This window comes from Rana temporaria, chromosome 2 (assembly GCF_905171775.1).
Source record: "Rana temporaria chromosome 2, aRanTem1.1, whole genome shotgun sequence".
Lineage (NCBI taxonomy): Eukaryota > Metazoa > Chordata > Amphibia > Anura > Ranidae > Rana > Rana temporaria.
Window position 1 is genome coordinate 17080221 of NC_053490.1, and position 21926 is coordinate 17102146.

The 21926-nt window shown below is 46.6% G+C and overlaps 1 protein-coding gene across 1 annotated transcript in view; it reads left to right on the forward strand.

Moving 5' to 3' along the window:
- DNHD1 (dynein heavy chain domain 1) overlaps positions 1-21926 on the forward strand; it is a 171296-nt gene that overhangs the window by 103251 nt on the left and 46119 nt on the right. The window contains exons 26-30 of the mRNA XM_040339911.1: positions 119-401; positions 2959-4342; positions 13530-13690; positions 17850-18036; positions 20784-20886. Coding sequence (XP_040195845.1) covers positions 119-401; positions 2959-4342; positions 13530-13690; positions 17850-18036; positions 20784-20886 — 2118 coding nt within the window. The remainder of the gene's footprint in view (positions 1-118; positions 402-2958; positions 4343-13529; positions 13691-17849; positions 18037-20783; positions 20887-21926) is intronic.

The following is a 21926-nucleotide window of genomic DNA, read 5'->3' on the forward strand; positions in this document are numbered from 1 at the left end:
GTCTCTTTCTCTCTCTGTGCAGTCTCTCTCTCTCTGTGCAGTCTCTTTCTCTCTCTGTGCAGTCTCTTTCTCTCTCTGTGCAGTCTGTGTCTCTCACATCTCACTGTTTATCTTGCAGTCAGAGAGCCCCCTGTATGCAGCTCAGTTGCTGGCTTCTTCTGGACACCCGCTACTATTGGTGGGGTCTCCTGGTAGTGGGAAGACCACCCTTGTGCAATCAGCGATACCACATGGATCATTATCTCTGAGGATTTCATTTCATCCAGTGTTAAAAGCTGCACACTTGAGACATCTCCTCACAGTCAAACAAGAAGCCCCTCCTCCTTTGGGGCTGAAACGAGCCCGACCCCGCCGAGTCCGCCATGTTTTCTTCCTGGATGACCTGCATGAAGCAGCAGCTGGTAACTCCATCTATGCATTGTCGTATTTATATGTTTGTGTATCGGTCATCGGCTCCTAAACTGGAGCTAAACCTGCCAATGTAACTTGTTTCCCAGATCAGCGAAGTTCTACTTTGTGCAACTGCTGCACCTGGAAATGTTCATGTACCATAATGCAGTACTTCAGTAGCCAAGGCATGCCGTTAACGATAACTGTCACATTTTCTTCTCAGTTGAACTGTTAAGCTATCAAATCAGTGATGTCATAACTGATCACATGGACAGCACAGTGGAAACTGCAGTTCAGATACTGGCCAAGATGGCAGCTTCCTAAGCTGTAAAGGTTGGGAGGGTTTAGTTCTGCTTTAATATACTAAATTGTGAAGTCCCTGAAAATGCTACAGTCTATGGCTACTGAAGTACTGCATTATGGTACATGAACATTTCCAGGTGCAGCAGTAGTAGAACTGTTTCTCAAAGTGAAATAAGAATGGTTTGTGTTTTCCCACAGTGTCTAATTCTAATACTAGATGGAGATTGAGCTGTCCACACTATGTTCACTGGCAGCTTTCCTCTACCATCATACTACATCACCTGGCAGCTCCCCTGTCCCCATTGTCCACACTACATTCTCTGGTAGCTCTCCCCCCATTGTCCACACTACATTCTCTGGTAGCTCTCCCCCCATTGTCCACAGTACATTCTCTGGTAGCCTTACCCCCATTGTCCACACTACATTCTCTGGTAGCTCCCCCCCCATTTCCCACACTACATTCTCTGGTAGCTCTCCCCCCATTGTCCACACTACATTCTCTGGTAGCTCCCCCCCCCCCATTTCCCACACTACATTCTCTGGTAGCTCTCCCCCCATTGTCAACACTACATTCTCTGGTAGCTCTCCCCCCATTGTCCACACTACATTCTCTGGTAGCTCTCCCCCCATTGTCCACTCTACATTCTCTGGTAGCTCTCCCCCCATTGTCCACACTACATTCTCTGGTAGCTCTCCCCCCATTGTCCACTCTACATTCTCTGGTAGCTCTCCCCCCATTGTCCACACTACATTCTCTGGTAGCTCTCCCCCCATTGTCCACACTACATTCTCTGGTAGCTCTCACCCCATTGTCCACACTACATTCTCTGGTAGCTCTCCCCCCATTGTTCAAACTACATTCTCTGGTAGCTCTTCATCCATTGTCTACATTACATTCTCTGGTGGCTCTTCCCTTTTTGTCCACACTACATTCTCTGATAGCTCTCTGCCCATTGTCCACACTACATTCTCTGGTAGTCCCCCCCATTGTCCACACTACATTCTCTGGTAGCTAACCCCCCATTGTCCACACTACATTCTCTGGTAGCTCTCCTTCCATTGTCCACACTACATTCTCTGGTAGCCCGCCCCCCATTGTCCACACTACATTATCTGGTTCTGGTTCTGGTTGCCCCCCCTCCCCCCATTGTCCACACTACATTATCTGGTTCTGGTTGCCCCCCCTCCCCCCATTGTCCACACTACATTCTCTGGCAGCTCTCCCCCCATTGTCCACACTACATTCTCTGGTACCTAACCCCCCCCTTGTCCACACTACATTCTCTGCTAGTTCACCCTCCATTGTCCACACTAGATTCTCTGTTTGATCCCCCCCCCCCTCATTGTCCACACTACATTCTCTCCTAGCTCTTCCCCCTTTGTCCACACTACATTCTTTGGTACCGTTCCCCCCATTGTCCACACTACATTCTCTGCTAGCTCTCCACCCATTGTTCAAATTACATTCTCTGGTAGCTCTCGGCCTATTGTCTACATTACATTCTCTGGTGGCTCTTCCCCCTTTGTCCACACTACATTCTCTAATAGCTCTCTGCCCCCCCCCCCCACCCATTGTCCACACTACATTCTCTGATAGCTCTCTGCCCCCCCCCCCCCCCCCATTGTCCACACTACATTCTCTGGTAGCTCTCGGCCTATTGTCTACATTACATTCTCTGGTGGCTCTTCCCCCTTTGTCCACACTACATTCTCTGATAGCTCTCTGCCCCCCCCCCCCCCATTGTCCACACTACATTCTCTAATAGCTCTCTGCCCCCCCCCCCCCCCATTGTCCACACTACATTCTCTGCTAGCTATCCACCCATTGTTCAAATTACATTCTCTGGTAGCTCTCGGCCTATTGTCTACATTACATATTCTCTGATAGCTCATTCCCCATTTTCCACACTACATTCTCTGATAAGAAAAAACATATAGCAATCAAAGGATGATGAATAATTAAAAGTAGTAAATATAATAAATAAATGTATATGCTGACCTGCCAACCACTGTAAGTGATTTCACAACACCTCAAAATAAATATGTATGTATAAATCAGCGTAGCGCAGCAAAATAAAATATATTAAAATAAATAATTATTTCATAATGATTTATATAATAAATTGTTTTATTGTCAAAGCTAAATTGAATAAGCTGAAATTAGAAGCTGCACCAGATTCGGTGTACCAGTTTTAGTAAATTTCCCCCTTTCTGTTACACTATGTATGTAGGTATGATGTATGTTAATCACCTTTGTACCCACAGGTTCTGAGGGACACTCCCATCCTGCTTTAGAGGTGGTACGTCATGTTCTGTCAGACCCATCTTCCTCTACATCTAGTATCTTCCTGGCCACAGCGAGTCCTCCTGATTATGGCTTCACTCCCTTGCCCCCCAGACTTTCTCGCTTGTTTTCTGTGCTTGTTCTAGCTCCATTTGGACCAGAGATCCTACTCACCTTGTTTACTACTCGCTTTACGACTTGGCTGAAGAAATCGGCCCCTGTCCAGCTTCCTAAAGAGTTTGGAGAAGCCTTGGCTCTGGCCTCCATCCATCTTTATCAGAAAGTCATCCAAGCTCTTCCCCCAAAATACTGCTTCTCCCTCCATCACCTGCATAGGGTGCTCCGGAGTATGACATTCCTGTGCCCATCACCAGGGACACATCTATCAGTACCACCTGCTGCTGGTGCCCCCAGCCCCTTACTGATCAGATATGGTGTTGTCCGTCTTTGGATGCATGAAGTGTTGCGCACATTTCGTGATGGTCTGGATACCCAGATGGACATAGAGAAGTTCACAGTTCTCCTTCAGGATTGCACAGTGGTGGCATTCTGCACTCAGGAACCCCCAGAGAATACTTCAGATGAGGACTCCCTGCCCTTAGCACTTTCCTCAGATATCATAACAGAGACTTGTCCATCATCAGCTGAAACCAAGGAAACTCGAGGAGTGGAAGAGATGACGTGTGAAGACCAAGCAGTGGAGAAAACTGAAGAGGCAAAATTATTCACAAATACAGATGTGAGTACAATTACAAGCCGTGTTTCCTCCCCATTGACTCAGGAAACAGAGAGTCTACTTCCTATTGAACTGGTCTTGGATGATCAACCCATTGAAGATCTGAATTTCTGCCACGAATCCCATCTTGGTACCATAGAAAAAGTAGACTCTCTGACTTACAAAGAACGCCCACTAAACACCATCACCACCGTACAGACTAAGGACCTGACTCTAAGTCCTGCTGACCAGCTGCACCTTTCCCGTCTCAAACGAGCACTTCTTCTCCCCCGGGGGCACTTAGTTTTGCTCTCACAACATCCCAGCACTGGTAGAAAAAGCCTGGCAAGACTAGCAGCCCAAATCACCCATTGTACTTTACTGGAAATTAGCGGCAAAGAGAAAGCAGAGGAAATCCATGCTGTGATTAGAGAGGCCTGTTGGAAAGCTGGAGTCCTGGGAACTGCCACAGTTCTTCTAGTCGATGAGGGCACCACACAGACATCTCTGAGAGAACTAGAGGTTCTGATCCGTGAAGGGACCTTTCCAGGACTGTACAGCAAAGACGAAGAAGATAAATTAATGCAAGCTGTACTGCAAGTAGAAAAGAACCGCAACAGGCCTACTGGCGACAGAGCTTTGCGAGAAAGGTGAGTGTACATCAGAAACACAGCTCTGTGGGACATAGAGAGAGAGAGACATGAGACATAAAGAGAGACATGGGACATAGAGAGAGAGAGACATAGGGCATAGACAGCGAAACTTGGGACATGGACAGAGAGACATGGGACTTAGAGAGAGACATGGGACTTAGAGAGAGACATGGGGCTTAGAGAGAGACATGGGACATAAGAGAGAGACATGGGACATAAGAGAGAGACATGGGACATAAGAGAGAGACATGGGACATAAGAGAGAGACATGGGACATAAGAGAGAGACATGGAACACAGAGAGAGACATGGGACGCGGAGAGCGACATGGGACATGGAGAGCGACATGAGACATAGAGAGAGACATGAGACATAGAGAGAGACATAAGACATGGGACATGGACAGAGAGACATGGGACATAGACAGCGAAACATGGGACATGGACAAAGAGACATGGGACATGGACAGAGAGACATGGGACATAGACAGCGAAACATGGGACATAGACAGCGAGACATGGGACATAGAGAGAGACATGGGACATAGAGAGAGACATGGGACATAGAGAGAGACATGGGACATAGAGAGAGAGAGACATAGGGCATAGACAGCGAAACTTGGGACATGGACAGAGAGACATGGGGCTTAGAGAGAGACATGGGACATAAGAGAGAGACATGGGACATAAGAGAGAGACATGGGACATAAGAGAGAGACATGGGACATAAGAGAGAGACATGGAACACAGAGAGAGACATGGGACGCGGAGAGCGACATGGGACATGGAGAGCGACATGAGACATAGAGAGAGACATGAGACATAGAGAGAGACATAAGACATAGAGAGAGACAGAGAGACATGGGACATGGACAGAGAGACATGGGACATAGACAGCGAAACATGGGACATGGACAGAGAGACATGGGACATGGACAGAGAGACATGGGACATAGACAGCGAAACATGGGACATAGACAGCGAGACATGGGACATAGAGAGAGACATGGGACATAGAGAGAGACATGGGACATAGAGAGAGACATGGGACATAGAGAGTGACATGGGACATAGAGAGTGACATGGGACATAGAGAGTGACATGGGACATAGAGAGCGGCATGGGACATAGAGAGTGACATGGGGCATGGACAGCGAAACATGGGACATGGACAGCGACATGGGGCATAGACAGCGAAACATGGGACATGGACAGCGAAACATGGGACATGGACAGCGAAACATGGGACATGGACAGCGAGACATGGGACATGGACAGAGAGACATTGGACATGGACAGAGAGACATGGGACATGGACAGAGAGACATGGGACATGGACAGAGAGACATGGGACATGGACAGCGAGACATGGGACATGGACAGAGAGACATGGGACATAGAGAGTGACATGCGACATAGAAAGCGGGACATGGACAGAGAGACATAGGGCTTAAAGGGGTTGTAAAGTTAAAAAAAAAAAAAAATCCCATAATAGCTTCCTTAGTGCAGTCCTCCTTCACTTACCTCATCCTTCCATTTTGCTTTTAAGTATCCTTATTTCTTCTGAGAAATCCTCACTTCCTGTTCTTCTGTCTGTAACTACACACAGTAATTGGAGGCTTTCTCCCTGGTGTGGAGAAAGCCTCTTGAGGGGGGAGGGGGCGTGCAGGAGGGTCAGGACACTCTCTACTTTGCAGATAGAGAAAGGAGATGTGTGTTAGTGGGAGTCCTGACCCTCCTACTCGCCCCCTCAAGAGGCTTTCTCCACACCAGGGAGAAAGCCTCACATTACTGTGTGGAGTTACAGACAGAAGAACAGAAAGTGAGGATTTCTCAGAAGAAATAAGGACATTTAAAAGCAAAATAAAAGGATGAGGTAAGTGAAGTAGGACTGCACTAGGGTAAAGGAAGCTATTTAGGAAACAAATGTTTTACCTTTACAACCCCTTTTAAGCCCTGTCCCCACGGCCTGGATTCTTGCCGGCCGAGTGACACACACCATTCAAAAGAACCGCCTTTCTTTTGAATGGCACGAATGCGGTGACGTCATCGACTAGACGTGGGACATAGACAGCGAGACGTGGGACATAAAGAGAGAGACGTGGGACATAAAGAGAGAGACGTGGGACATAGAGAGCGAGACGTGGGACATAGAGAGCGAGACGTGGGACATAGAGAGCGAGACGTGGGACATAGACAGCGAGACGTGGGACATAGACAGCGAGACGTGGGACATAGACAGCGAGACGTGGGACATAGACAGCTAGACGTGGGACATAGACAGAGAGACGAGGGACATGGGGCATAGATAACAATATGGACAGAGAGATATGGGACATAGAGAGAGACAAGAGACATGGAACATGAACAGAAAAATATGTGACATAGAGAGACACATGGGTCATAGAGAGCAGGTCTGAATCTAAGGGGTGCTGGGGTGCCCACCAAAATGTCATCCCCCCCCCAGGACTAGTGATGGTGGTATCAGGAAGTGGAGGGGGTGAGGTGCAGTGCACAGCTTCTGCATGGATGCACAGTGTCTTGCCACTATCCTAACCACTGAACTCCCTGCATTACTTAATTATGCCCCCTGAACTCTGTGTTTCGTACTCTTGACCCCTACTGACTTTGTGGGTGTTGTCAGTAGGGTATCCCTGGATTTCATTTTGAAAATCTGGTGTTGACATAAGTCCGACTTTTGCTGTAACTGTATAAAAATAGATAAAAACACACCTTGCTATATATCAGATATCATATGGTTTGCAAATGTCTTTATCTGTAATATTATATAGGTGGGGTAGAAATGGGTTGTCCCAAAGTGGGAGGGATTATTTTTAATCAATTTACAGATCAAACAATCAAAGCCACACATTTAGCATATGCGGCGAACTGTGTATAACACTATAGCACAATTATACTGTAATGACAACATAACATATATATCATAGACTACAATATAAAAGACTGCCATTGAGAAATTATTCTACTCTCTGGCACCAGTATTTGTCCACAGGATGGTGCAAGAGAATATAACAATTTCCCAATGGGTGATGTTATACACATATTTGCATAGAACGATTTCCCAATGGGATTTCCCGATGTTATGCACATATTCGACCACAGGATGGAGCCAGAGAGTATAATGATTTTCAATAAGCGATGTTATGCACATATTTGACCACAGGATGGAGCCAGAGAGTAGAATGATTTTCAATAGGCGATGTTATGCACATATTTAACCACAGGATGGAGCCAGAGTGCAGAATGATTTTCCAATGGGTGATGTTATACCCATATTCTACCACAGGATGGCGCCATAGAATACAATTATTTTCCAATGGGTGATGCTATACCCATACTTGACCACAGGAGGGCGCCAGAGAATAAATGTTCCAATTGGTGATGCTATAGAGCAGGGATATGCAATTAGCGGACCTCCAGCTGTTGCAGAACTACAATTCCCATGAGGCATAGCAAGACTCTGACAGTATAGAATAAAATCATTTCCCAATGGGTGATGCTATACCCATATTCTACCACAGGATGGCGCCATAAAATAAAATAATTTCCCAATGGGTAATGCTTATACCCCTACTTGACCACAGGAGGGCGCCAGAGAATTTATGTTACAATGGGTGACGCTATATCCATATTTGAACACAGGATGGCGCCAGAAGTCAGCATGATTTCCCAATGGACACTGTTATACCCGTATTTGACCACAGGATGGAGCCACAGAGTAGATTGACTTCCAACGGGTGATGTTATACACATATTTGGCCGCAAGAAGGCGCCAGAGTGCAGAATGGTTTTCCAGTATCCATATTTGACCACAGGATGGAGCCAGAGAGTAGAATGATTTTCAATGGGCGATGTTATGCACATATTTGACCACAGGATGGAGTCAGAGAGTAGAGGGATTCTTTTTTCTATGGCGCCTTCTTGTTCTCATATACGGGAGCTCTTTCTTGGGAGCTCTTTCTAATCTCTGGCTCCATCCTGTGTTCAAATACGGTATAGCATTGCTTATTGTGAAATCATTCGTTTCTCTGGTGCCATCCTGTGGTCAAATACGTGCAGGACATCGCCCATTGGAAATCATTTGACTCTCTGGCTCTATCCTGTGGACAAAATTGTGTATTACATCGTCCATCGGAACCCTTTTCGACTCCCAGGCTCCATCTTGTGGTTGAATTCAGGTACAACACCGCACATTGGAAAATCACTCTACTCCATGACTCCATCTTGTGGTCAAATACATGTACATCATCACAAGGAAACCAAATGAACCCAAGTGATGGATTTTAAACCAGCAATTTTTTTTTTTCCTTTTTTTTTTTTATTGCAAATGGTTGTGGAAGGTTAGTTGTATGAATAACGCATTTTCTTGGACTCTGTTCACCTACTTGTTGTTGAGCCATATTTGTTCCTGCCAACATCTAGGCTTCTACTTCAAAGAGAAATTCAGGTCTTACTAACATCTACCGGGGCAGATCCACAAAAGAATTACAAAAGAATTACACCGGCGTATCTATTGATACGCCGCATAATTTTAAAGTTCCTGCGTCGTATCTTTGTTTTGTATCCACAAAACAAGATACGACTGCATCTGGGATCGATCCGACAGGCGTACGTCTTAGTACGCCGTCGGATTGTAGATGCATTTTTCCGCCGGCCGCTAGGTGGCGTTTCCGTCGAATTCCGCGTCGAGTATGCAAATTAGCTAGTTACGGCGATCCACGAACGTACGTCCGGCCGGTGCATTTTTTTACATCGTTTGCATTCGGCTTTTTCCGGCGTATAGTTACCCCTGCTATATGAGGCGTACTCAATGTTAAGTATGGCCGTCGTTCCCGCCTCGAATTTTGGTTTTTCTTACGTCGTTTGTGTAAGTCGTTCGCGAATAGGGATTTGCGTAGAATGACGTCACCGTCGTAAGCATTGGCTTGTTCCGGTTTAATTTCGAGCATGCGCACTGGGATACCCCCACGGACGGCGCGTGCGCCGTTCAAAAAAACGTTGTTTACGTCGGGTCACAACGTATTTACATAAAACACGCCCCCATCACATCGTTTTGAATTGCGCGCCCTTACGCCGCCAAAGATACACTACGCCGCCGTAACTTACGGCGCAAATTCTTTGAGGATTAAAAAAAAAAGGTAAGTTACGGCAGCGTAGTGTATCTTAGATACGCTACGCCCGGCGGTAATATGCGCCGCTGTACGTGGATCTGCCCCTACCATGTTTATAATACAGCCGATGTTACATTTGAAGAGAGAATTTTTTTTTTTTCTTTTAAAGGTCATTCCAGCCAAAGCTGATATTTTCGGTATTTGTTAAATGCTGGAGAGTCAAACCCCCTGGTTCTCTCTTTTGTCTCTCGGGGACTCTGATCACGATTCCCAACTTCATGACAATGAGGGTCACTCAGCAGAACAGATATGAGCGGTTCACCATGTCAGAAATTACTTCTGTAACGATGACACTGTTACTGCCCGTTACTATGGTGACATGCCCAGAAGAGGTCAGACCTCTGTAATGATGACACTGTTACTATGGTGACATGCCCAGAAGAGGTCAGACCTCTGTAATGATGACACTGTTACTATGGTGACATGCCCAGACGAGGTCAGACCTCTGTAATGATGACACTGTTACTATGGTGACATGCCCAGAAGAGGTCAGACCTCTGTAATGATGACACTGTTACTATGGTGACATGCCCAGACGAGGTCAGACCTCTGTAATGATGACACTGTTACTATGGTGACATGCCCAGACGAGGTCAGACCTCTGTAATGATGACACTGTTACTATGGTGACATGCCCAGACGAGGTCAGACCTCTGTAATGATGACACTGTTACTATGGTGACATGCCCAGAAGAGGTCAGACCTCTGTAATGATGACACTGTTACTATGGTGACATGCCCAGACGAGGTCAGACCTCTGTAATGATGACACTGTTACTATGGTGACATGCCCAGAAGAGGTCAGACCTCTGTAATGATGACACTGTTACTATGGTGACATGCCCAGACGAGGTCAGACCTCTTCAATGATGACACTGTTACTATGGTGACATGCCCAGACGAGGTCAGACCTCTGTAATGATGACACTGTTACTATGGTGACATGCCCAGACGAGGTCAGACCTCTTCAATGATGACACTGTTACTATGGTGACATGCCCAGACGAGGTCAGACCTCTGTAATGATGGCTCTGATGCTTCCCTTTGCTATAGTGATCCTTCTAGAGGAGGCCAGGCTTTCGTAGTGATGACGTCGCTACTGCCTGTTGCTATGGTGACATGTTCCCCTCCCTGTTCCCAACTTTATAAGATGAGAAAGAGGGACACATTACAGCACAAAGTAACCTCTGCCGGGTTAGCCCCCCCATATAAAAAAATGTGACTTTTTTTTATGCAGTTTGTTAGATCTTTGTTAGATCAGGTTAGATCAATCATTGTTTGCGTTAGATCACACACAGAAGAAGCAATATTAACAGTTATTTGCTGGGGGGGCTAACCCGTCACCAGCCCCCCCTATCAAATTTTCTGGCCAAAAATCATTCAGGCTAATAGATATTCGTTAGATCCGGTAAGATCAAGTGGTTTTAACGTTAGATCTCACATAATTAGACACTTATTAAGTGATTAATGAGGGGGGGCTGGCCCCCCCTTATCAATTTTTTGGGCCAAAAATCATTCCTGCTAATAGATATTCGTTAGATCCGGTAAGATCAACTGGTTTTAACGTTAGATCTCACATCGTTTCCGAGATATTCCACATAAAAAAATAGATTTTAGGTGGTACATATGCATGGACATATGGACGGGTTGGCCCCCCCTTATCAAATTTTCTGTCTGAAAATCATTCAGGCTAATAGATATTCGTTAGATCCGGTAAGATCAAGTGGTTTTAACGTTAGATCTCACATCATTTCAGAGATATTCCACATACAAATACAGATATTGGGTGTATACAAGGACTAATGAGGGGGGGCTGGCCCCCCTTATCAATATTTTTGGCCAAAAATCACTCAGGCTAATAGATATTCGTTAGATCCGGTAAGATCAAGTGGTTTTAACGTTAGATCTCACATAATTAGAGACTTATTAAGTGATTAATGAGGGGGGGCTGGCCCCCCCTTATCAATATTTTTGGCCAAAAATCATTCAGGCTAATAGATATTCGTTAGATCCGGTAAGATCAAGTGGTTTTAACGTTAGATCTCACATCGTTTACGAGATATTCCACATAATAAAATAGATTTTAGGTGGTACATATGCATGGATATATGGATGGGTTGGCCCCCCCTTATCAAATTTTCTGGCCGAAAATCATTCAGGCTAATAGATATTCGTTAGATCCGGTAAGATCAAGTGGTTTTAACGTTAGATCTCACATAATTAGAGACTTATTAAGTGATTAATGAGGGGGGCTGGCCCCCCCCTTATCATTTTTTTGGGCCAAAAATCATTCCGACTAATAGATATTCGTTAGATCCGGTAAGATCAAGTGGTTTTAACGTTAGATCTCACATTATTTAAAAAATATTCCACATAGAAATACACGTCATAGACTATTTTCCTCCTTTGGTGGACCAAAGGTTCTTTGGTGGGGGGAGTGTGTAGCGGGGGCTGCTCTGTCACCCATGGTCCCGCACCTCCCGCCAGCAAACGTCGGACTGAATAGACACTGACACAGGCACTCACTGAGGGAGATCATGCCTGTCAGTCCCTGTCTCCTCTTCCTTGAGTGACGAGCGGCGCTCATTCACTGGCATCCCGCCCACTATGCTCTCTTCTCTGTGTCCCTATTGGCAGGGTGAGGGAGCCAATCAAGCAGCAGCAGAGGACCACGGGACTTGAAGTCTCATCCCAAAATTGCACCATTGATTTCTACGAGGGGCGGAGCTACTACTTTTGCTTTGCAAGAAAGGGGGCTAGCTAAAGACTTAAGCTTGTTGGTCTGAGGAGAGATCACCATGAGGCAGGAAGATGAACAGAGGTGTGAGGAGAGACTATTGGCATTTGCTAGAGAACCATCCAAAGACGGTTCCAGAGACAGTTGTAGATGGATGTACCTTCTGTACCACCTAATATCCCTATTTCTATGTGGAATATCTTGGAAATTATGTGAGATCTAACGTTAAAACCACTTGATCTTACTGGATCTAACCAATATCTATTAACCTGAATGATTTTCGCCCAGAAAATTTGATAAGGGGGGGCCAACCCGTCCATATGTCCATGCATATGTACCACCTAAAATCAATTTTTTTATGTGGAATATCTCGGAAACGATGTGAGATCTAACGTTAAAACCACTTGATCTTACCGGATCTAACGAATATCTATTAGCAGGAATGATTTTTGGCCCAAAAAATTGATAAGGGGGGGCCAGCCCCCCCTCATTAATCACTTAATAAGTGTCTAATTATATGAGATCTAACGTTAAAACCACTTGATCTTACCGGATCTAACGAATATCTATTAGCCTGAATGATTTTTGGCCAGAAAATTTGATAGGGGGGGCTGGTGACGGGTTAGCCCCCCCAGCAAATAACTGTTAATATTGCTTCTTCTGTGTGTGATCTAACGCAAACAATGATTGATCTAACCTGATCTAACAAAGATCTAACAAACTGCATAAAAAAAAGTCAATTTTTTTTATATGGGGGGGGCTAACCCGGCAGAGGTCACAAAGTATTGTGCTGAGTTCCCGGGTCTGTACATCTGCTGTGCCCATTATAAGAAGATCCCACCAATCCTGCTTTGAGTTGCTTCCTCTGCATGCCGGCTGTGCCCATTAGGAGGGCATTCTTTCAAATCCTCAAAGATTTTGTGCCGTAAGTTACGGCGGCGTAGTGTATTTCTGGCGGCGGAATTCAAATCGGCGCTTAGGGGGCGTGTTTCATTTAAATGAACTGCGCATGCTCCGTTTCTAAATTTCCCACCGTGCATTGCGCGAAATGACGTCGCAACAACGTCATTGTTTTAACTTAGACGTGAATTACGTCCATCCCTATTCACGGACGACTTACGCAAAAAAAAAATTTTTTAATTTTGACGCGGGAAGAGAGGAAGATACAGAAGTGGGGTCACGGGGGAATGGTGACAATTTAGGGGTACAGGTGTAGAAGATGTAATAGAAATGTTATTCTCTCTCTTCTTTCTACAGGTACAGCAGCCAGATTCGGGATAACCTTCATGTCATATTTATTCAGAGAGGCCCGAGCCCTTCCCCCCGGCTCTCCCGGTACACCTATACAGACATTTATCAGCCATGGGACTTCTCCTCTCTTTATTACGTTTCTGAGAAGCTTCTACAGCAGCTGCCAGGTGAGTGATATCCAGAGATCCCGATGATATATCAGGACTTATTAAAGTAGAAATAAACCCTAACAGTGAACTTCTCTTATTTGATTTGTAAAAAAATAAAATACCTGTTGATCCTGCCAGAAATCTTGTCAGCTGATAACTTTCTGCTGTGCTGTAAATGGTACTGGCCCTGCCCAGTTTACCTTTGTGTGAACTACAAAGCCCCCCACATCATGGAGAAGAGGAGGAGGAGGTGGTGTTCTGTAGCCCAAAACAGTCAGAAGTCCCTTTAAAGATATGGTATAGTGAGGGAGCCTTGTCACCCCGGGACAGGATGTGTTTTACTGTCAGGATCACCAGATATAAAAATAAAATGTAAGAAAGACCCAAAAAAGGGAAAATTAAGTCGTTACAAAGACTTATGGCGCGTACACACGATCGGAAATTCCGACAAGAAAACCGTGGATTTGTTTCCGACGGAATGTTGGATCAAACTTGTGTTGCATATGAACTGGTTGCTATGGATGGTTGCTATGGACTGGTTGCTTAGATGGTTGCTTAGATGGTTGCTATGGACTGGTTGCTATGGACTGGTTGCTATGGACTGGTTGCTATGGACTGGTTGATATGGACTGGTTTCTATGGACTGGTTGCTTAGATGGTTGCTATGGACTGGTTGATATGGACTGGTTTCTATGGTCTGGTTGCTATGGACTGGTTGCTATGGACTGGTTGATATGGACTGGTTTCTATGGACCGGTTGCTTAGATGGTTGATATGGACTGGTTGCTATGGACTGGTTGCTATGGACTGGTTGCTATGGACTGGTTTCTATGGACTGGTTGCTATGGACTGGTTGATATGGACTGGTTGATATGGATGGTTGCTATGGAAGGTTGCTATGGACTGGAAAATGAAGTTCTATGCTTCCGAGCATACGTCGACTTGATTCCGAGAATGCGTGTTTTTTTTTGTGCGTCGGAATTGCATATAGACGATCAGAAGAACTTTTCTTGTCGGAAAAATTGAAAACCAGCTCTCAAATTTTTGTTGTCGGAAATTCCGACAGAAAAAGTCCGGTGGAGCCTACACACGGTCGGAATTTCAGACCAAAAGCTCACATCAAACTTTTCTTGTCGGAAATTTCGATCGTGTGTACGCTGAATAAGGGCTCATTTACAATTGCTTTAAAACAAGGCTTCGGACAGGCTTTGGTAAAGCTCTCTGAACGCCAGTCAAAGCTCCTGTCACAAAATAAAATGGTTTAGCTTACAGTCCTGTTTACACCTTGCTTTTGCTTGGTGCTTTAGTGGTGCTTCAAAGCCTCCATAGAACTCTATGGCAAAGCTCGCTTGAAGCCCCACCGAAGCACCAAGCAAAAGCAAGGTGTAAACAGGACTGTAAGCTAATCATTTTATTTAGTGACAGGAGCTTTGACTGGCGTTCAGAGAGCTTTCCGTGTCCAAAGCCTTGTTTTGAAGCAAGTGTAAACTAGCCCTTAAAGCCTTTTTTTTTAACTACTTCAGACCCAGGCCATTGTAAAAAGACGGCCACAAGGTGGCTCTACAATGCCAGGAGGCCATCTTTTTACGGCCTCGGGTCCTCCGGGCACTGGGGGGCGCGCGGGCGCCGGCCGCGGTGCGTGCATTCCCAGCGTGTCACCGAGATGCCGATGCGCCAGGTGCCCGCGATCGGCAGGGACGTGTAGCTCTGGGGAGAGAGGAGACCGATGGTGTGTCACTTGTACATAGGGACACAGATTGGTCACCTCCCCCAGTCAGTCCCCTCCCCCCACAGTAAGAATCACTCCCAGGGCACACATTTAACCCCTTCCTCGCCCCCTAATGTTAACTCCTTCCCTGCCCGTCATATTTTATACAGTGCATTTATATAGCATTGTTCGCTGTATAAATGTGAATGGTCCCAAAAATGTGTCAAAAGTGTCCGATATGTCTGCCGCAATATCGCAGTCCTGACAAAAATCGCAGATCGCCGCCATTACTAGTAAAAAAAATATTTTTTCAGAATTCTATCCCCTATTTTGTAGCCGCTATAACTTTTGCGCAAACCAATCACTATACGCTTATTGCGATTTTTTTTTTTTTAACCAAAAATATGTAAAAGAATACGTATCAGTCTAAACTGAGAAAAAAAATATACCGTATTTAACGCCCTATACGCGCACCGGAGAGGAGAATCCTAGGAAAAAAATAGAAATACTGACAATTTACAGATACAGTTACTTACAGTTGCCCGGCGTCCATCGGCGGCCTTGTCCGGTCCGGCGTCCATCTGCGGCCTTGGTGGTGTCCTCCCCGCTTTTCCCGTGCTGTTTTTGAGCCGATCCCCGCTTCCCGCGCTGTGTTTGAATGCCGCCGCCGACATATACCGAGCACAGTACACTCGGCTGGGCTCGGCTCCTCTCGCATAAAGGCTAGGAGGCGGCACAGGGCGTGACCGCGAGCGGAGCCGAGCCTGGCCGAGTGTACCCGAGTGTGCTGCGCTCGGTATATGTCGGCGGCGGCGTTCAAACACAGCGCGGGAAGCGGGTATCGGCGTATATCGCGCACCCACGATTTTACCCTTATTTTAAGGGGAAAAAAGTGCGCGGTATATATTTTTTTTAAATTGGGATATTTATTACAGCAAAAAGTAAAAAATATTGGGCTAGATTCAGCATTGATTTACGCCAGCGTATTTATAGATACGCCGCGTTAATTCAAAACTGCGCCGGCGTATCTTCTTTCTGTATTCAGAAAGCAAGATACGCCGAAATTAGCCTAAGATCCGACTGGCGTAAGTCTCTTGCACCGTCGTATCTTAGGGTGCATATTTATGCTGGCCGCTAGGTGGCGCTTCCGTCGTAGAATATGCAAATGACCTAGATACGCCGATTCACAAACGTACGTGCGCCCGGCGGAATTTTTTTACGTCGTTTGCGTAAGGCTTTTCCGGCGTAACGTTGCTCCTGCTTCTATGAGGCGTACGCAATGTTAAGTATGGACGTCGTTCCCGCGTCGAATTTTGCTTTTTTTACGTCGTTTGCCTAAGTCGTTCGCGAATAGGGCTGGACGTAATTTACGTTCACGTCGAAACCAATACGTCCTTGCGGCGTACTTTGGAGCAATGCACACTGGGATATGTACACGGACGGCGCATGCGCCGTTCGTAAAAAACGTCAATCACGTCGGGTCACCAGCCATTTACATAAAACACGCCCCTCTCATACTCATTTGAATTAGGCGCGCTTACGCCGGCCCCATTTACGCTACGCCGCCGTAACTTGGGAGGCAAGTGCTTTGTGAATACAGCACTTGCCTCTCTGATTTACAGCGGCGTAGCTTAAATACGATACGCTACGCCGCCGTAACAATGCGCCCGGCTACCTGAATCTAGCCCATTGTGTTTTTTTCAAAATTGTCGCTCTTTTTTTGTTTATAGCGCATAAAATAAAAAACGCAGAGGTGATCAAATACCACCAAAAGAAAGCTCTATTTGTGGGGAAAAAAAGGACGTCAGTTTTGTTTAGGAACCACGTCGCACGACCGCGCAATTTTCATTTAAAGCGTGACAGTGCTGAAAGCTGAAATTTCGCCTGGGCAGGAAGGGGGTATATGTGCCCAGTAAGCAAGTGGTTAAAACATACTTGCTTTAGCTTGATGCCGCAACTGGTCGCTCAATTCTCACAGCTCCCTGAGCAGAGAGCAGAGGACTGTCAGTCACCCCTCTCTCCTCTGTCCCTCCCTGAGCTGTGGAGGGGGCGGGAGCGGCCGGCTCCGGCTCTCAGCGGCTCTGTGACATCAACCGACAACGAACTTTGGCTGTACTCTCCTTTCATGCATTCCTTGCAGGCATGTGTTGTTTTTTGTTCAGGGCCGATCCGCCCTATAGGCTCACTATGCAAGCCGCTTAGGGCCCCGCAAAGCTGCGGAGGGCCCCCCAAATTACTAGAGGCCCCGCCTGGTGAGAAGTCATTTTAGGCCCCTCACCCCGCTTCTCAACTCGCTGGCTGCATGGGAGAAGAGGTAAGAAGTCAGCACACCCCCCGCTTCTCACTTTAATGTAAGGTGTAATTTCTGCAGCAGGGCGGTCAGGATCGGCACTGGTTTTGTTGATCCTCAGGGGGCCCCCTTTTATCTTTATCTATTGCCTGTCTTGTGACCATTTTGTTTCCTCTTAGGTACCTGGAGCTCACCCGTATCTCTTCCCAAAGTGATGTCTCTTATCCACCTATCGGCTCAGGGTTATTGTCAGAGGATGTGGCCGGAACTCCCACTGACCTCCCCGAGGACCTTCATCTCCTTCATCAATATCTTCCTTAAATTCTTTGCACATTGTAGAGATACCATTGTGAAGGAAATAGAACGGTGAGAGGAGGAGCTGAAGGGGGAACTGGGAGGAAAATGCGGGGAGCACATCTCAAGGGTCATTTCCCTATACAAATGGTGAAGGAAAGGCTACTATTATTATACAGGATTAATATGGTGCCAACAGTTTGCTCAGCGCTTTACAAAATGAAGGCAGACAGTACAGTTTCAATACAATTTGGTAAAAAGGTTCTTGGAAGTCACCTTCTTCTGCTGAAGAAGAAATCAATGGCCCAGATTCAGAGTGTGGGCGCACATTACGCCGCCGTAGCGCAAACGGCGTACGCCGGCGTAGCGCAGAGAGGCAAGCATTTCATTCAAAAAGCCAGTGCTCCCAACGCTGTGCCAGCGTGGCGTGGGATTCGAAGGCGTACGCCGGCGTAGGTGGAAGTGGGCGTGACCCCATGCAAATGAGGCGTGACCCCATGCAAATGATGGGCCGAGCGCCAGACAGATACGTATCACGAACTGCGCATGCGCCGTGACGTGGACGCAACCCCCTGCGCCTGCGCACAACCACGTCGGAACAACTGCCTAAACTACGCCGGATCACTGCGTACGGCGTGAACGTATCCTACGCCCAGCCAGACACACGTCCAACGTAAAATACGCCGGCTTGTGTTCCCTGGTGCAGACCTTTGCATGTCTGTTGCCGGGTTGCACCTCCTTTATGGGGAATAACTTTACGCCGGACGTACAACTTACACGCACCTCTCGTAGCCTGCGCCGGGCACACGCAGGTTCTTGAATCGCCGTATTTCCCTCATTTGCATGTTTGAATGGCTAATCAATAGGAGCGGCCCAGCCTAAATGTGCGCCCACCCTATGCCAGCGTAAGCAAGTTACGTCGGCGGGGTGTAGCCTGTTTTTAGGCGCATATCTGTTCGTGGGTCTGGTGCACAGACACGACGGCGCACATTTGCACTTACGTCGGCGGGGTGTAGCCTGTTTTTAGGCGCATATCTGTTTGTGGGTCTGGCGCACAGATACGACGGCGCACATTTGCACTTACGTCGGCGGGGTGTAGCCTGTTTTTAGGCGCATATCTGTTCGTGGGTCTGGCGCACAGATCCGACGGCGCACATTTGCACTAACGTCGGCGTAACTTGTTATACGTCGGCGTAAGTGCTTTGTCAATCTGGGCCAATGTATGTGGGGGATAGGTGGCTTTATGTAGTCTAGGGCAGAGGTCTCCAAACTTTTCAAACAAAGGGCCAGTTTTCTGTCCTTCAGATTTTAAGGGGGCCGGATTGTGGCCATTGGGGGTAGAAAATGTCTCGGCCCAACATCAGTAAGGGTAAACATGGCCTTGATGTTAGTGATCAATAGGAGGAGGAGTAGTGCCCCATCACTAGTACCAGTGGGAGTAATAATGCCCCATTGCTGTTGTCAGCGGGAAGAATAGTACCTCATATCATTAGTGCCCCAAGGGCCTGATAAAGGCTAGGAAAGGGCCGCATCCGGCCCTCGGGCCATAGTTTGGAGACCCCTGGTCTAGGGGAAGGGCTCTATAGTTTGCTCAGGTAGGGCTGACAACACTCCAGGGTTTTACTGCAGCAGAGGCACCATGTTGTCAGCTCAAACAGGAAGTTAGGAACTCACCGGATTTCTGGCAAATGAATGAATGAATGAGAAACTTATATAGCGCGACACATGCGAACTTAATCGCCTCTGCCAAACACTGTAATTGTAGTGTTGCAGGGGATACAACTTGGGGAAGTGAGCATCTGTTGCAAATATGTGGTGGGTACATTTTTTATGTTTTGCTTGGATATACAGAGAAGAGGAATGAAAGAAAGAACTAACATATAGAGTAATTCAGATAGAAATGAGGACTCTGAGGAGGATTAGTGGTGTGAGGGGAATGGAGGCAGTAAGGCTCCGTTCACACCTAATGCCGATGCGGCTCCCAGCAGGGGGTCCTGTGCAGTGGCGGCTGGTGGTCAAAATTTTTGCGGGGGCACAAACGGAAAAAAATATTGCAGCCCCACTGTTGCCACTGTGCCCATTGATGTCACTGTGCCCTGAAAAATGCCCCTTCCCCCCCCCCCCCCCGCGTCTTCTTTCACCCTCAATGACGCTTCAGCCAATCAGGTTACCGGTAGCCAGAACCGGCCAACCTGATTGGCTGAGACGCCTGTCAGTCTTATCCAAGGAACGCACCCCCGTGCGTTCCGAGGATAAGCTTCCGGGGACCCGAGGGCTGTACACTGGCTGGCTCTGATAGGCACTTCCGTACAGCCAACCAGCTGCCATTATACAGCTGGCTGGCGCTCAACATCCGGCCAGCTGAATAGTGAATAGTGGGCGGCAGCGGGACAATAACATAGATTCGTGCAATGCATGAATCTATGTTATTAGACTCAGTGGCGGTGAGAGCCAAAGGGGGCGGCGCTTCAGCGCCCTCTATGGACGAACCGCCACTGTCCTGTGAGTCCTGGTTCACCATTTCAGGTCCGATTTCAGCCCAAATTTTTGGCTGAATTCGGACCTAAAATGGACCAAAGATGCACAGGGCTCCTGTGCAAATTCGCATCGGAGCCGCACCATAGATATGTGAACCGGCTCCATAGAGAGCCATTCACATTCTCCTGCTATTACGAATTGGACACTAGGATCCCGCATCCAATTCGCAATAGTGTAAACCCAGCCTCAAGGATACATTGGATAAATATGAGATGGAGATGTAGAGAACAGTGGAAGGATGTAATACGGAGATCAGTTTTATATTATTTTGTCTCTTCCAGGCTCCAGTCCGCGGTGTCCCGGGTGGAGGAGGTTTATGTGGAACGGGAAAGGTGGACAAAGGAAGCCGAAATCCTCTCCCAAAGACAGCAAGACGCAGAGCTGGTGTGTGTACAGGTTTCCTGGAAAAATACAGGGAAATTAGAGTGTCAGCTCAGAGGACCAGAGTGCAGAATGGGAGGGGCCAGGTAGAAAGTGAAGACTTTAATGCCGCGTACACACGATCAGAAATTCCGACAAGAAAAGTCTGATGTGAGCTTTTGGTCGGAAATTCCGACCATGTGTAGGCTCCATCGGATTATTTCTGTTGGAATTTCCGCCAAATTTGAGAGCTGGTTCTCAAATTTTCCGACGGGAAAAGTTCTTGTCGGAAATTCCGATCGTCCCTATGCAATTCCGACACGCAAAAAAAAACCATGCATGCTCAGAATCAATTAGACGCATGCTCGAAATCATTGAACTTAATTTTTCTCGGCTCGTTGTAGTGTTGTACGTCACCGCGTTCTTGAAGGTCGGAATTTGGTGTGACCGTGTGTATGCAACACAAGTTTTAGCCGACATTCAGTCGGAAAAAAATCCAAGGTTTTCTTGTCGGAATTTCCGATCGTGCGTACGCGGCATTAGGCAGCAGTGAACCTGGACTCTCATACCATCTCTTCCAATACAGAGGATCCTTCAATATCCTTCTCATCATGAAAATTAGAGTGTCAGTTCAGAGGATCAGAGTGCAGATTGGGAAGTGCCCAATGACCAGATATAAAGAAAAGACTCTAAAGCTGGCTATACATTATACAGTTTTCTTATTCAATTTATTTTAGATTTACTTTAACCACTTAACCCCCGGACCATATTGCTGGTTAAAGACCAGAGCACTTTTTGCGATTCGGCACTGCGTCACTTTAACTGACAATTGCGCGGTCGTGCGACGTGGCTCCCCAAAAAAATTGGCGTCCTTTTTTTCCCCACAAATAGAGCTTTATTTTGGTGGTATTTGATCACCTCTGCGGTTTTTAGTTTTTGCGCTATAAACAAAAATAGAGCGACAATTTTGAAAAAAAATTATATTTTTTACTTTTTGCTATAATAAATATCCCCCAAAAATTATATAAAAAAAGTATTTTTTTCATCAGTTTAGGCCGATACGT